The 17,054-nt window shown below is 35.5% G+C and overlaps 1 protein-coding gene across 1 annotated transcript; it reads right to left on the reverse strand.

The window, feature by feature from the left end:
* Window positions 1-1,756: 1,756 nt before the first annotated feature.
* LOC119778257 (G-protein coupled receptor family C group 5 member C-like) lies at window positions 1,757-10,131 on the reverse strand. The gene is made up of 4 exons (XM_038277407.1): window positions 9,815-10,131; window positions 6,369-7,372; window positions 5,004-5,107; window positions 1,757-4,931 (listed from the first exon to the last, which is right to left on the reverse strand). Exons 2-4 carry the CDS (start codon window positions 7,345-7,347, stop codon window positions 4,818-4,820), a joined length of 1,197 nt encoding a protein of 398 aa, XP_038133335.1. The 5' UTR covers window positions 7,348-7,372; window positions 9,815-10,131; the 3' UTR covers window positions 1,757-4,817.
* Window positions 10,132-17,054: the final 6,923 nt, after the last annotated feature.

Genomic DNA, 17,054 nt, shown 5'->3' on the forward strand with positions numbered 1-17,054 from the left:
TGTTGACTAATTGGTTTTTTAGGCGTACCCTAAAATAAAAAGTCGCTAACATCCACAAGCATGAATTTCAAATTTCTGTTCATTTTCTTTTTTTTTATTAGAATTAAAAAGTGCTTACAATGCATTTCAAAAGGGTTCATTGGCTTGAAGGTTTCACATTTGGTTTTATATGAAATAAAAGCAAAGTGGTGCTGACTATAAAAAGTTGGAGGGAAATTGTTTAAAATAGTTTCTTACAATTAAAAGTCTCAAAAGTGTGATCTGCATTTTCTGATACATTTAGAGAGCTCTTGTGCAATCACTTTCCTTTAGTAATCACCTAAGCAGGAAAGAAATAATCTTATGGCAGAACCAATAGACACTCAGCCTAAACTTTACAAGAGGCAGCAGCCACTGTATTAAAGAGCTGAACAGATCCACATCCCAGGCAGTGGCGGTTCTAAGATTTTTTTTCTGGAGTGGCTAAAGGATTTCCACAGGTTGCCATATTAGCATGTTGCCTGATTATTGGTGGTTCCAGAAAAATTTTACAGAGGGGGTCAGGAAGGCCAATGCACACTGATGGATGGCTGAAAAATGATACATAGCAAAAAAAATTATTAGGTCAATCTATATTGATTAAAATAAGCCAATGGGAGAATGAACACACAACATTTAGATTTCCCGAATCACCAAAGACAGACCAGATTTTCATTTGGGGCCTTCCTAATAAAGCTATGCACATATTTATACATTGCTGACATTTACATGAATCTATGGTTCTACATAATATATACATTAAATGGATTGAACTCTTTTTCTTTAGAGAAGAGTCCTAGGTGACTACAGAGACACTCTCCACTATAAAGCTTAAAAGCAAACATTCTGTATTAGTCATCTTTATTTATAGCATATTATTATGAACGATGTCAAAGTAGGAAATTCCTCATGATAACATCAATGCTGCCACCATCAGGCTTAGAGGAGAACTGCTTTTTCCCGGGGTATCAAATTAAATCCGTGGGAGAAAAACAAATCAGCTGTTAGGGTTGGCCAATGATTGGCTAGAACCGCCCCTGATCCAAGGTGTTGACAGAACAACTATTTGCTGAGCACTCCCCAAAGTTAATCTCTAAGGTGATAGAACCATATTTTTAACATGAGTCTCATTTATGTAAATCCTGTTTTGGCTATATAAAATGTATTGCAGCATGCGCTTTGATAAGGACGCCCCAAAATTAAACCTTTTGGTTGCAGACACTTCCCATCATATGTTTGTAGAATTTAGCTATTTGAAAAGCAAAAAGGGGCAAAAATAGATTACTAAACAAAGTTATATTAATAAAGCTGGGAGACCATCCTTAAAAAATTTGTGTAATGCCTACACAATGTGTCTCTCCAAGTTATTGCATTCATTTTTCCAAGATTTTAATTTTTAAAAGTCTAAAAAAAACAAATGTCTTTTGATCAATCATGAAATTTACAAACTACATCCTGGCTGATTGCTATAGGAATGCTGCTTAATTCCACTCAAGCTTTTATATATATGCAGTATAGGACAGGTTCACATGACATGTCATCTCAAAACACTTTTTAGATACAATTCAATCAAACCGTCAGTTTTCTATCAAAGGAAACCAGGCTGATTGCACAGAGTCAATTACTTTCAGTTGAGCTTATTTAAGTTCAGGTATTCTGCCCCCAACTCTGAAGACCATGTGGGGTTCTTTTCTTGATAATGAAAAAACTGAATTAGTAAAAAAAAAAAAAAAAAACAAGCAGTATTTCAATAAATTACATTAATAATGCTCATGCTTTATATGCCAAGATTTACAAGTTTATAAACCCTCCTGTCATTATAGCATCTGAACTTAACTCTTTCAGGGCCTCCAAAAATGTATGATTTTTCACACTGAAAAAAACAAGGCAATCATTAAATCCATAACATCCAGGATCAAAATAGTTTTCAACTAGAAAAGATTTTGCCTAAATTTCCAAAATTCACCAAATAAACTTAAAAAAACAAATCTTACACCGACTCCGTCCTTCTTCCCGATGTTTTACACAGAGCTTCCTTAAAGAAAGCTATTCCTATCATAAAATCAGATTTACTCAATCAATAAACGTTTCCCTTTTGTCAGGGAAAAACAGCAATCATTAAAGCACTATAGAAAAGAGCAACTTGGACAAGCTGCTCCTGCAGAACTATAAGCCTATCTCAAACCTTCCATTCCAACAATAAGACCATTGGCAATTTAAATGTCTTTGTCAGGCTTTAATTTATTTTCATAAACTTTATTCTACTGCAATGTCTTTTTCTATGGGTGTTTTCTTGTTATGTTTCATTTTATGATTTAAAGTCTTGCTAAAGATATGTGCCAAATAAACAAACTTTCCTTTCCTTAAGAAAATTGGGGCTCCTGAAAGGCTGGTGCCGGTGTTTAATTTTGTAATCCTTTAAAGACTTCCCAGCATGAAAAAGACCTTTGTTTAGATATTGGCATCTGCACAAATATAGAAGCATTGTTTTAGAGCTTAAACATTTAACACATCCTGGACTAAAAAAGCAAATATTTGTTTCATGCTTTTTAGACAACACTAACAGTGTTACTATGTTATGAAGCAGGTCTTAACTTCCCTATGTTAACACTTTATTTTTATGACTATTCTTTTGACTGTTGTCACAGTAATCAGGAAATGCAAGACAGGTGCACGCACCTCTGCTGTGTGTTGTCGCTTTTGCTATCGGGGAGTTTATAGTTGCTGCCTGCGTAGTTTAGGGCATCAATCTGCATCACTCACCAGGTTAAAAAAAAACCCAGGAACTCCCAGCTAAAGTCTAATATTTTGGAGAACACTAAGGGCATTCATTAATAAACCCAAACAGATGTTTTCAGATAACATAAAGGGCTTAACAAGTGTGTGAAAGCCTTTTTGTGAATCTGAACACACATTTTCCCCATTTTGCTTTTACGATTAGATTGTTTTGAAAGAAGAAGGCTCCCTTTTTTATGTAATACACACTTTTAACAGTTGATATTCAAGGCCGTTGTGGAACAAAATGCACAAGGGACTGTTTTTATTGAATAATGGAAAGGAACATTGCTATTCTTGAAGGTACTTTTTGCAGATAAGGGATCTAAGCATCAGTGCTAAATATAAGCTGATGGGTAAATAACTCAAAATGCCACAATCTTCTTTAGCAACAGGTGGGAGGCGGTCTTTCCAGTTCTTTCTCTGGTATCATATGAAAATGGCTTTAAAGGAACACTGTGATGGAAAAGGTATCCTTAAAAGCCTGCTATACCTCATTACCAGTAATTAGCCCATCCCTAATTATAACTATTACAAATGATACCTTTACATAATATCTTAAAAACCTCTATCCATTTCCAAGCTTTCATCAAATCAGTGTTTCCTTTGATTAGTCAATCTCCGTATGCAGGAGGAAACAAGCTTCTTAATATTTGCTGGGATGTTTTGTACAAATCCACAGTGAGGGACTCCTAGTTTGCCACCAATCTCGTTTCCGAGCAAGTGCTCATGACTAGAGGCAAAAGGAGAGGGTGTGGATAATTGGGAGACATTCAGCTGATTCAGCCTGCTGCTAGGTAGCCACAGCTTCCTGAAGATCTGAATTATGAAAAGTGGGTGTGTAGGTGGACTAATCAGATGTAGATCATTTTCCTTGCCGGTGCAGAAAGGTGCCCGAGTCATTCAGAGTCAAGCAGCATTAAAGAGTTGTGATTTTACAACTTATTTTAATTAAAAAATCTAGACCAAGTATAATTATATGCATCTACATGTAGTTCGTACTTATCACTGCATACAGCTCTAACTCAGTACAAGAATGCACTTATTATTCTAGTACGAGTTTAAATGTTTTAGTAGGGTTGACACACCTCTCTAAGCATTGTAAGTCAACAACAAAGTGGGACAGCAGCTGTAGCCACAGATAAAACTTATCAGGACATGTAAATGTATTCTGCATTCAGTGCAGTAACCAAACAGAAAGATCATCCCCTAGTATCACACAATGTTGTTTCTATTATAATTTATTCAACGCTTTCTATTTTTTTTGTGCTTATTTTTATTGTGAAGTATTTGAATAATATCCTAACATGCTGATCCTTTAATTATGTTTTGGTGTTTTGGGGTAATTTATCATAAAAATGAATAGGCGAATCATATATTTAAGGGAGGCACTATAAGCTCTATAAGTTTTACCATCTTTCTTGCGTCTTATCATCTGAGCATGACTTTGCAATGTTTAACTGTATAGCTAAATAAATAAAAATAAAAAGATTATCTAATGGTCTTTTTTGTTACACTGAAAGTTGTCTAAAGTTCTATATAAGCTCAAGACTAAAAGCATTACTTTTTGCTTATGATTTTAATTTTTATCATTTTTTTAAACTAATACCCAACATTTTTACAGTACATACATATTAGAGCTTGATCTAAAAGCATTAAAGTCTTTGTTTTGCTTGAAAGTTTTGATTTGAAAGTAAGGCACAGCGGGAAACAGTTGAATTCGTAGCACAGTAGGTAAAATCCACTGTAAGTGAGGCTAGAGGTTATATTCTACATTTTCTAATACAGTTCACAGCGGATGGAATATATTAGGCTTCAAAAGGGACTGTATTTTCCTATGTAAATATTTGTTTCATCCAGCAATAAATGGACATTCTTCACTGTAAGTACCACAAGATTATACTGGTGCACAGAAAGCAATACTATGGTACGTTGATGAGAAACCCTATAACAGGATCTATTCATGATCTGTCTTGTTAGAATGTTAAAGCATCTTCAGAAGAGAAACAAAGAAAGCACAAAATCTATGAAAGTCCCTGGGAAGCCAAAGACTCGACTGAGTGAGACAAGGAGCTCCTCCCGCTCCCTGGGTTCAAAGACGGGACTCTGGCCCGAGGTATCATCAGGCCTTGGTTCATCTGTGAAAAGGAAAGGTAAAGTCACTGCTTTGAATGCGACTGAGAAATTAAGGAGGTTAATAAACATCTTACCATTGTTAGACCTTTGGTTATAAGGGCTATTTCTGTTGGCTGGTACACACAGCTTCGAGGCTGGCCATTGTAGATGCCATACGGAGACACTGGCCTAGGGGGGTCTTGTAAAAGAATGTTTATATATTTAGAGCACATAATATAAGTCAGGTCATAAAGCTGATCTGTGACACAGCCTAAAATCAAACCCTATCAATATATACATGAATGCTTTTTTTCCACTCTAAATGTGAGGTTTCTTTTGGCAACTAGCTCAGTCTGCCTGGCATATTCTACCAGTAGAATTAGGCAAACCTTCCAATAAGCATTTTGTTGGCATCTATCTTATGGAGAATTTGTGACTCCAAAATGTCTCCTTGCAGTTTGCTCTGACACTAAAGGTTCTTTTATTTATTTTTTCTGTAGTCATTCAGAGAGACCTGCTGTTGTCATTTGTGTATTATTCAACAATAAAATCGGCTCATCCATATATCCTTATCTATATATTTAATGTCTGATTTTGATGAAGAACCTCATAGTGCTGGTTATCCAGATGCTTTCTTTGCTATTCAAAAACCTGCACCCATCTACCCTCCTACTTTTTTTCCTTTATAGATTTTTCTACTTAAGGAGATGTTTTATGCTGAATTCATTTTGGACATTTGTATACTTTATTTTGGGTTTCTACTGCTTCTAGAAAAAGTCCTCCTGTCAAAAAAGCCATTTAGATTATTTTTGTTAAGTAAAGGAGTTATTGGTGTATGGAAAACAAGCTGCTTTGAAAACCTCCCAATCATTCAGTCACCAACCACAAACACTGTCCCTTTCCTAGCAACTCCAGTTTTTTGTTTTCTTTCTGGATCTGCAATATCCACCTCTAATGCAAATTGAAGCATTCCTTAATATTGTTTAGAGGTTCGTATGGCTAATCCAGCTTCAAATTACGACTTTGAGGGACTGTAAAATGATAAAACCAAAGATGAAAGTTAATACGCTAAATTTGTTGTCTAATATCCGGACATTAAAGGTTACATTAATTAGAAATGTATTTACTGAACATGATGAATTGCAAAACGACTGTAGCTAGAATCCAACCCAGAACATACATTTCTATACAGATTTTTTTGGTGTTGTTGCACAACTGATGCAAATCTTGGTATGTTCTTTGATATATCAGCTCTGCTATTTAATCTGTGAAATCAACCATTGGATTAAAGTTAACATAAGTTAAATTAAACTACTGTATGCTGCCTGTACCAGCTGGAGATTTATCAACAATGAACACTTTATTCTTTATAAAGTACATATTATGTATATAGGCGGGCAAGCTTAATGTTTGCATGACACCAAAGCTTTACATATATGCCAATGTGATGTATGCCCTACCTGCTGGTGATTCGTCCATATTGAAAGCTTTATTCTCTATATACAGGTTCTGGGGCGCTGCCTCTAGCTCCTTGAGGATGGTATCGTATGCGAGGCTCCTTGCAGGATAAATATGCTCTCCATCGTTGGGTTCTTCCAGGTCTGGGTCTCCTTGTGTTAGTAGGCATATTTCTGGAATTATGTAGAAGAAGAGGAAGACCCAGGCATTTGAGGCGACAGTTACAGCCAACGTTGGATCATCCCAGCTGGGATTACCAGCCACTCTGTTTCCATAGATGTACATGGTAATCCAGGATACCCAGATTGCTATAGTGCAGAGTCCTGTAACCAAGATGAAAGCACCATCTCGGCGCCACTGCTTGTGTTTGTGTGATAGAGAGGGAGAAGCAAGAAGCACTACACCAACCATAAGAACCATTACATAAATGAGGCCCAATACAAAGTCCTTGTTGGCAATGCTGCAGGAGAGGTCAGGGAGATCTATTTTACCAGGTGGGCTCCAGACCATAGTGAGGACAAGCCATTCAATGTTGATGATCACTTCAACAAGCCAGAGACCCAGAGCTCCCACCCATAACAACCAGCTTCTTGGCCCACGACCACTTTGTTTCAGCAGGGCAAGCCACAACCCGTGCATCACCAAGCAGGCTAGGCAGCCTGAGAACAGTACTCCAAATAAAAACCTACGAGCAGCACAGCTTGTAGAGTGCTGCCCCACAATAAAGGCAAAGGTGAGGCCAAAAAGTCCCAATGTGAAGACCAAAATACTGGCCTGTAGAGCCACCATACCCTTCCTCTTCTTATCCGTCACAAATGGTAACGAGGCCATGAGAATGATAAACAGAATGAAGGAGGTCACCACACCAGCAGCTGCTACGGCTTCAACCACGACACCCCACAGCACCGTCAGGTCACAAAGGTTGTAGTATATGGAGCTGATGTTGGAGCCACACCCTCTTGGAGCGCTCGTTGAACCCATTTCTTCAGACTTTTTGATTGAAGCACTGAAACATATAGATTTACGTTACCAATTTAAAATGTTATGACCTTTACCTTTTAAATTAACAACAAATGCTGTGGTTTTTTAAAACACATTGAGGTAGCGTCGTCACATTACTGCTCATATAAAATTATGTCTTACAATTAGGTGGCATTTATAATGTTATTCATTCATCAGATGAAAACAAGAAATACATATTGCTGCAGAAACGGTATAAGGGGCAAAGTTCACAATTTATAAGGAAAAAAATATATGAAGATTGAACTTATGAAACACAAATAGATTAATCTCTATTAATTTACTGTCTATCAAGGCAAAAAAAAAACATTTAAAATAACTTTTTGACAAAAAGCCTTTCAAAAATAAGAAACATGTTCCGTATATTAATGAAGACTTTAATCTATCCACAGTTTCTAACGATCTATTGATAGACTTATGACATGAGAATGTGCCCAACAGCTGTATGGATGCTTACTGAGAACAAGAAAAGATTAAATGAGCAGTTTTACAATAAAAATGATCTCTTGGGAAACATAGCTGAGCAGTAGAAAACAGATAAAGGGCCAGATTGACCTGCCGCACATTAATATCAAATCAAATAATACAAAGAAAATGCAAGCTTAGCAGTCAGGGGATGGACTAATCCAAACCTAAGGAAGAGGAAAGAAAATGTGGAACACCACGACTTGGACAGATGGCTCAAACAGGAGTAATTGCCTGAATAAAGTTTGTTTTTACTTATCAAAAACTGTTTTAATGTGCACAGATCTCTGTAAATGATCTTTAGATGAGATAATTAGCAGTATTTTTTTTGAAGTGAAGCTAGAACAAAATGCACTCAACCAAAAGTAGGACTACAACAGTACTTTAACATATTTCTATTCAAGTAAAAATAAAAAATGACTAAAAGTTAATTACGTAAATCAGACAGACCATAATGTAATGTTAGGTCCAATTTAATTTTGTTTGAAAAACTAAAAGATAGTAATGAATACAAATGAAAAAAATGCAGGAAACAAAAACTTCAGACAGAAGAAACACTTCTCAAAATCCTTTTTCCCCTCACATTTAATATATAAATCTATTTGTTAAACTATGTAAAATATGCATTACAGAACAAGCTTAAGTATTTCAAGTGAAAGGATAGATACCTTTTCTTTCCTATTACCTTGACCTCATTGCCATAGATGTCTCAGCAGATAAAAGTAGGATTAAAATAACAAAAATTGTAAATTGAGGAAAGTCTTTTAAGCACAAATTAAACTGTCTTCCTATGCCTGGTTCCTTTTAGTTTAAAAGGTGTTTCATCCATTGTTATTATTTTATTTTTTTTTAGGGAAGTTGCTCATACTGGGTAGAATAGCCATAGATATTACTCAAATAAGAGTAGCGATACTTCATGTTACTACATAAGTATATAGTATGGTGTATTGAAATTACTCTAAAAAGTACTTTATCCTAAAGTTAATAATAAAGTAAATATAACTAAGTAAATGTAACCACTTACTACCCACCTTTGTTTCCAAGTACGTATATACAGTCACTGATTGTCTGAGTGTTGAGAAAGGTGAGCCTTCAACAACTGCTGGGTGGATTGTTTACACAGAGTAGATTATTTTAGTGGCAGTTGGTGGAAATAATGTGGTCATTTATGTGAACATCAATGGATCAGTGTTGGTCAGAAGTGACCAGTAATTAGAAAGTCAGTCTGAAAAACTGCTTCCAATGACTGTTCTTGTCAAAAACCTGTAATTTATCATTATGTTAAAGTAATAACAGCTGATTGTTCTGGTTACAGTATGTCTTTTAAAACCCCTCTATCGGGTGAAATTTGTTACTCCTCTAAGACATCTCTCTGGCTTTGTCCTCCTTACTACATAAAAATCTTTACTTTTTGATTTTAAATTGGTGTTGGAGAATTTTCTTCGCTATCTTTGTTGACATAATGCCATGCATTGATGTACAAGTTTGATGTTCAATACATAAATTGTCATCGCTCTCTGGCAACCAATAGGCTGCGGATTACCTTTTCCTCTAATGCTTTTTGCATTGAAGGGAAATATTGATATTTCTTTAAAAAAAAAAAATCAATATTGAATTTGTGAGCATCTTTAACTGAATGCAAATAAAACACTATACGACATTTAAGCAGTGGTAATTGATTCCCATGTATAATCTCACCAGTATGTGTTCATTCTGTATTAACTTGCAGCAGGATTATTGGTAAACCTGATTATCTAATTTTATCAGCAATCATGTTTAGAAAAAAAAAAAGCTTATTACTGTTTGCAGAAATTAAGCATAGCCTAGTTAAAGTCTGCTGTTTTTATACACTTTATCATCAAAACTTTCTTTAGTTTTACATCAAAATAAGGAAAATATTTTTCCATTGATGAAATTGTGGCATCTGAATAAAACCATGACATCAAAAGAGTTATGTACTCACAAGGATAAGAACAGCTTGTCCTCTCTTCAACTTGTCACAAGAATTCAAAAGAGAAATTTGTGTCTTTCAGGATTGTTTTCCTTCACAGTTTCCGTAGAAGCTAGATATAAAGTTTGACCTCTTCCTGCAACGCAAGGTGTTCATTTATTTGGCCTCCTACTGTACTCCATCCACCAATCAATCCGCCACTCCTCAGTCAGTCATCCATATCATAATCGATTATCCTTTAGTCCCATTAAAGCAGTGGCTCCAATTAGGTTGCATTCAGTGAGTGCAATACTTTTCCAAACGACCAACCACTCCACGCCTTTATCCAACCTCTATGGTGTCTGCAGCTTTGCATATTCTGTGAGATTAGCACCCAGCCTACTTATTTGTTTGAGGCCGCTTATATCGAAACAATGGGACCACTCACCTCTCACTTCATGTTTAAAGCCTGTAGGGCTAATTTAAAATGGTGACCTGTTTCACACCCAGACAGCTGATGATTTTCATAGGTCTGGCAGTTGCTGTTAAAATACTGCTGTAAAAATGATTAATGAAAATATACATTCATGCTGCTTGTATGTACTCAAAGCTTAGTTTAAATTAAGCTAAGCATATTTGTTTCCCTTCATGGTGCCACATGATGGCAGTCCACTGCTCCACATGGGGATGGGTTAAATGCAGAGGTAAATTTCTCCAATGTGAGATCAATAAAGTTGAAAAATCAAAATAAAGGATATACTGTATGAGTCACATTCACTAAGGAGATGAAGTTTAAAAGGCCAGAGCCACCTAGTGGTGCATAATATAAATAGGTCTAGTTTTGCTGGAAATCAAGTAAGGATGCTGCTGACTTTAAAAAACAGTATATCATCCCACTGCTATTTTTTATATATTATATAATACATATAATAGTTGGCAAATCATAATTAATCCAAACCACCATCACACACTTTCCTGATTTTAGTCATACAAATGGGTTTCTTATAGTAATAAATAGAATTGTTTTAACTTTTATTTATGAGTTTTCTGTCTGCAGCACAAGAAAATTATTTAACTTACTCATGCGATCAGGGGTCTGCAACCTGTGGCTTTAAAGCTGCAATTGGCTCTTTGGACCTTTCACAATGGCTTTCAATAACTTTTGCCAGAAATGTGTAATCCAGGTAATAGTTTTATATAAAGTAGGCGATATAATAAGTGCAGGTTTCAGAAGGTTTTTTCTCATGGCATAGCTGTATAATATTTTCAGTAACATTGGCCGTAAATGCAGGCTACCTTAATGGGTTTAAGATTTTATTTTCATCATTAGGAAAAAAAAAATAGTGTTTTATATAACTGTCCAAACATAGCATCTAACTAAAGAAGATTTTAAAGAGTCTAAAATATATAAAATTTGACTTCTGGTTATGATATCAATGTGGATACAAGAGGGTTCTGCACCATTACAGATTGAAGTCATGGGAAACATAGGTCAGGTGTTACTAATCCTAGTAACTACATAATGCAGCTGAGAAATGGCTTCCATTTTTCCAGTTCAAGCTAAAAAAAATATATCAAAAAGCAGAAAAAAGGAGGGTGAAATTTTTTTCCAAGATTTCCAGTGTTGGTTCCGTCATAATGCAGCAAAGGTTTTGTTTAGCATTAACATTAGCGTACCTGGCAAGCAGTAGACAACTAGTACAGAACTAGTACAGAGTGAGCAAGCATGAGTCACCATCAATGACCAGGAGGAGTTAAACTTGCATAACTATTAAAAGAGAAATAAAAGAATATTTATTTCCTGTAGTCCATATTTAGCAATAACCCTGAATTTTCATTTTCAAAAAAGTCACGTAATAACTGCAGCACTAGATTTGTTTTATTTTAATGGTAAAATGCCTCTTTAGATTGTTAAGGTTGCAGATCCCTGCATTAGATGTTTCTTTGAATCCAAAGATAAAAATAGCTCATAGCCATCTACATATCTTTAAATACACATTTCAGCTTATAATAATCTTTCTTAGTGAAATAGGTTTAAATAATAACATGTGAAAGGTTTGAGTTTAAGGTACTGAATTCTTATGCACCACAATCCAGAGCTTATTTATGGTGAATTTCCAATTAAAGTTCTCAACAGTTTTCCAGCCATATGTAGTGAGTATGCAGTTTGGCAAACCTGGAGAATCTCAGCCTTTTATCTATTATTCCTGCTGCCTGCTTTGATGACACACATGTCCTGACAGATGTGATGTGAAAGGACAAAGCCAAGTGCAACAGTACTGGGGTGTGGGGTTATGGGAAAGTTATTATGTAAATATTATCTGAAACAGTGAATGCAAACATCAGATACCTATATCAAAGAACACTGTATACATTTCTGGCTGGAAACAGCCAAAACATTACATTCAAGTGATTTTTTTTAAGAGGACCAGTGCAGGCTGGAATGGTCAGATTTGATTTTCAAGGACCAGCTATACACTGTATATGTATATCCCTCTGCCACATTTCAGAAGAATGATTACCAGGTAGACAAAATTACAAGGGCTACATCAGCTCCACCTACAGTACAGCCCCCATCAATTCATTCCACACTAGATGAAAAGGGGGACAAAAAGATACATAGTAGATTATGATAAAGAATGAGTGAATGGATGAATATTTACAATTTACAAGACCCACCCGCTTCAGGTATGCTCTAGTCAAGTGAATGCATTTTTATATCAGACGTTTGACTGCTCTGTATTCTGACATATAGGAATATGGCAACATGAATGAAAAGCAATCAAACAAAGTTTAAACAGGGAAAGATTTTTTCTAAATACATTTTCAAGATAGATATTCATTCATTATTCATCCTTTGCCTCAGCCTTAGAATCCATTCATACATCCGGATTTTAATATTATTGTTATATTAATAATGATAATAACTATATTCATAGAGAAAAATAAAACACTTCTGGGGTCAAACTAATGCTTTATTTCATTATGTGCTTTAAGGATTATTTTTTGGGGTCCTTTAAGATAAGGCTGCACATGATGTTTCTCTGTTGGTTTAATGCCTGATTAATTTTAGTTGAGTATTGCAATAATGTTTTAATATTAACAAACAACTTTCTCTTTATTTCCTATCTTCTTCAACATACCCCTAACAATCTTTACGACCTGCACGACAGTTTTAATGTGTGACAAATGAAATCTTTTCAGCTTTTAAAATAGACCACCCAAGCACCCATGTTTAATTTTAATGTTTTTTCAGACCAATATTTTTCTGATGATCAGTTTTGATCAATTGCTTTGCTTTTAAAGTCTCCAAACCTATTTTCATTTCTCTAGGAGACTACAAAAAAAAGATAGACAGACACGCAAACACACATGGCTGCACCCCAGATCAATTAATGGACTCCTGCACATTTTATTTACACTAATATTAACACAGACAGTTCAATAAACAACATAATTTAAGTACATCTAACTGAAATTATGGAGCTAAAGACATTTTGTCAAACTGTATATCTATGAATCCTGTACAGTGACAAATAAACACATAACTCTTTAAGTAAACTAAAAGAGAAAAAAAAAACTAAATGGAATTTGTTGCCATAATTGGCATCTGGAACCAAAATGTGGAGAACAAATTAAATTAAGTAAATATATTTTTACTGTATGACAAAATAGGAGACCACTTTTCTGCATATTTTGTTGTTTTGCTTCTGTGCAATGCATACCTAAAAGCACAAAGCTATTCTACGCATTCGTTTAACCGGTTCAGTCATATGTCAAGTATGTTCTGGATATGAAGTCAACGAGTGCATTCCCTCGGGCTTCAGCACAAACGTGAGGTCATTCCCAACCCCTTTACTCTGGCATTTGTCCTGTACTTAACATGTGTATACTGCACGATGAGGCCTCCTGGGGGGCATTGATCTCTCTCAATGGATCTCATCCTGAGGGGTGCGCTCAAACCATTCAGCAGCTTGTCAATCAATCCTTTTTTTTATCATCGTGATCCTGTTAGTCCTATTCCTACCATAATGTTCCATCAAAAAAAAAAAAGTATTAATAAATAAACAAGTCACCTCAGTGAAGGGCATTCCATTTTCAAATAAATAAAGACTGCATTGCATCCATTGTCTAAAATAAGATAGCTGCATGAAACTAGATGTGATTTGGGGCTTTTCATTGTTGGTCTGTCTACCAGTTTATTGCTGCAGGATTCATTAGGGCATATAAGCAGCTGCATACATACTCTGCTTTCAGAACGCAGCCAGTTATTCATAGCAGTGGCTCAGGTCGGAGTCTGACAGCTCTGTATTTTCAGCCTGGCAGCCCCCGGGGCGTCAACACAACCCAAATCACCCGAAAAACAATGCCACTTTCTGTCTTTCTCAAAGTAGATTGAACTATTTTGAACACAATGTCACTTAGCGGCTTTTTCATAAAGGAATCGATAGAGCATAGATTTCCTGTCTAGTGATATTTATTCTGTTTTTCTCCTCCCCAACAATTATATATTAAAAGTTACTGCTGAATGAACCATTTTGATATTTATAAAAATGCTAAACAAGTAGGAGTAATAATTTGACCGCTGATAAACGTTACCTATATTTTCCCAATAGAAAGCAATAAATAAAACCAACTGAGTTGACAACAGGCAGATCTGCTGCGCTAACAAACCTGGATGGCTTTAAATGTTCTGTGTTTAAAGGCAGACTAGACAGAAACTGTCAAATTTGGACCAGAGTCACTGCAAAATAAACTGTTTTGTCGATCACAAGAATAGAATTTAAATCTCTCCTTAACAAAATCAAAAATACAACAGATTTTACTGTTTTATATGTTCCTAACTGTGCACTTTACTCTCAGACTGTAAGTTTACTGCAGGCTCATAGAATCTCTATAAGTAAAATTGGAGGCAGATCTTTTAGTTTTCATGCTCCTTTCTTATGGAACCAACTTTCAGCTTTAGATCACAAGCCACACACCCTGTCTACTACTTAGATATTGCTTAAAACTTAACTTTTTGATAAAGCTAATAATTAGAGTGCCTTAGGTTATCCAGAGCTGTTATTCTGCTGCTATGGGTTTAGGCTGCTGCAGGACAAAATGACCACTTTCCCTCATTCTACCACATTCTTCTCAGATTTTGCATCATCTGCTATTATTCAAAATTAAATTATCTGTGTAGTTTCTCTTAATGTTAGATACATGTGGCCTGTTTAGCTGTGACACTGTCCAGGAGAAAAGCATCTGTAACTTTGAAATGTCAAACCATGTGTTGTGAATCTAAGTACTTAGATCTATCAAAATATAAAGAGAAGAGGTCTTTACAATAGACCTCAGAGAAGAGAGTCCTAAACATATGTTGTTTTAAGTTCATTATTTAATAGAAAATAATAATGGAATAGGGAATTATTTTTAGTATGACTTTACACAGACTGAAATAAGAAAAAATCATAAGATAAATGGCTTAACTAAAACCATTTTCAAAATAAGTCTGATGCAAGATTCCTTTACTGCAATTTAAAAGACACTTTGTTGGTTATCTCAAACACTTGAAAGCTGTTGTCACCCAGGTTAGAAAAGGTTTAGGGGGTAATTCTTATTTCAAAATAATTTATTCTCTGACTAAATTAATATGACTGACTAATATTAATATGCCAATATGTAACAAAAAAAAAGACTTACAAAAACACATTTTATATTTAATCTAATCAACTTTATTTGATATCAAAATATTTTCATGCATGATCTGAGAGATATGTTTCACCAAAAGTCAAATTCCTTCAAGGCTTTTTTCCAGAACTCTACATGAATTTATATCTTAATCAATCTCAGTGTTTTGCATTGAGTGAACATATTGCAATGATGATTATGCAACAAGTACCCAGAGTTTGATTTTAAATTGGTACAACTGGTGTTGTGGTTGACAGACCTTTTGAAGATAAGCGAATTGATTCAAGGAAATGTCAGAGTAGTTAGTCACTTCCTATTTCAAACCTTAGATAATTGAAATAGGAAAGATTTTCCTCATATATCATAAACATAGTAAATATAAAATAAGCCCTCTTTTCCAAGGGTCTGTCAGTTAGAAAGGATAGAAATCAATCTGACCTTTAAAGTCCTGATTTCTCAAGCAAGATAGGCAATGACTCACCCTGGCTAACCTGCATAGGGGTAAGCAAACGACTCAGATTAAGGGAGTGATGGTGTAAGAGTTTGATATTAGTGACCTTAAAAAGAGTCACATTGTAAGATATATCCTTTAAATTCACTTAACCACCAACAACTGTTCTGCTTTGAGTTTGTATTCCAAATTTGTTTTTAAAAGAATATCATGGGGGAACTCTGGGGTACTTTTGCAATAAAATATTTTGTAAAAGAGACAGTTGTACCTGCCATTCCTTTGGTCTAGTCATAATACACTCTTTTTCCATGTAGGAGGCACCAAGGAATCTCAAAACTGTAATTGTTCAAATTACCTTGACAGCTAAAATGCTAAAAATGAAGAGGAAAAATCCTTGTCAGTGTACTGTAATGCACAGACTTATTTTAGAACACTGGACCTTTGATAAAACATGCATCAGAAAAACAGGTTTCTATATCTCTGATGCTTTTGATTTTTCAGGATCAGTTAATTCAAGTGAGACTGGCACTTGTATGATAGACAAAGCTCTGGGTGAAAAGCCTGCCTCAGATTAATTTTTCCAGCATTTTGTCGTCTTTATACTGTAAGAAGTACAGGGCAACGAAATGTACTCTGCATTTAACCCATCTCGTTGGGAAGCAGTGTGCTGCCACTGTGCAGCGCCTGGGGATTATCAGACCAAGCATATAATAAATTATCCTTATATTAGGAAGATTAAATGAGCTGTCAAATGAATAAGGGCTGAAGAAATCTGCTTGAGATGGATTGCTAAATTTCACTGATTGCCGTTGGTCACACATATTACAGGCTCAATTACTCTTGGCTGATTGACTTAGCGGCTTCTGTGAAAATGAACCGACTAATTAAGGCAATGGTGGTGCTTTGTTTCAAAGTTCTGCAGGCCCGAAGATCTGCAGCATGTCAGTGTAATTGCAAAAGCAAACTGTGTTTTTATTGATCCCTAATAGGACCAAATGCTAGCACACTTTTAAAAAGACATTAAGCCGAGTTCATGGCTGGCATAGTGCCACTGATCAATGCCATGTTACATCCAAAAAAGGAGAGATTCAAAATCAAAGCTGTCGCTATAGCAACGCCCCTGCCCGAATCCACCAATCAATGGAGTCC

Source organism: Cyprinodon tularosa, unplaced genomic scaffold (genome assembly GCF_016077235.1).
Source record: "Cyprinodon tularosa strain WSP-4 unplaced genomic scaffold, ASM1607723v1 ctg131, whole genome shotgun sequence".
Classification (NCBI taxonomy): Eukaryota; Metazoa; Chordata; class Actinopteri; order Cyprinodontiformes; family Cyprinodontidae; genus Cyprinodon; species Cyprinodon tularosa.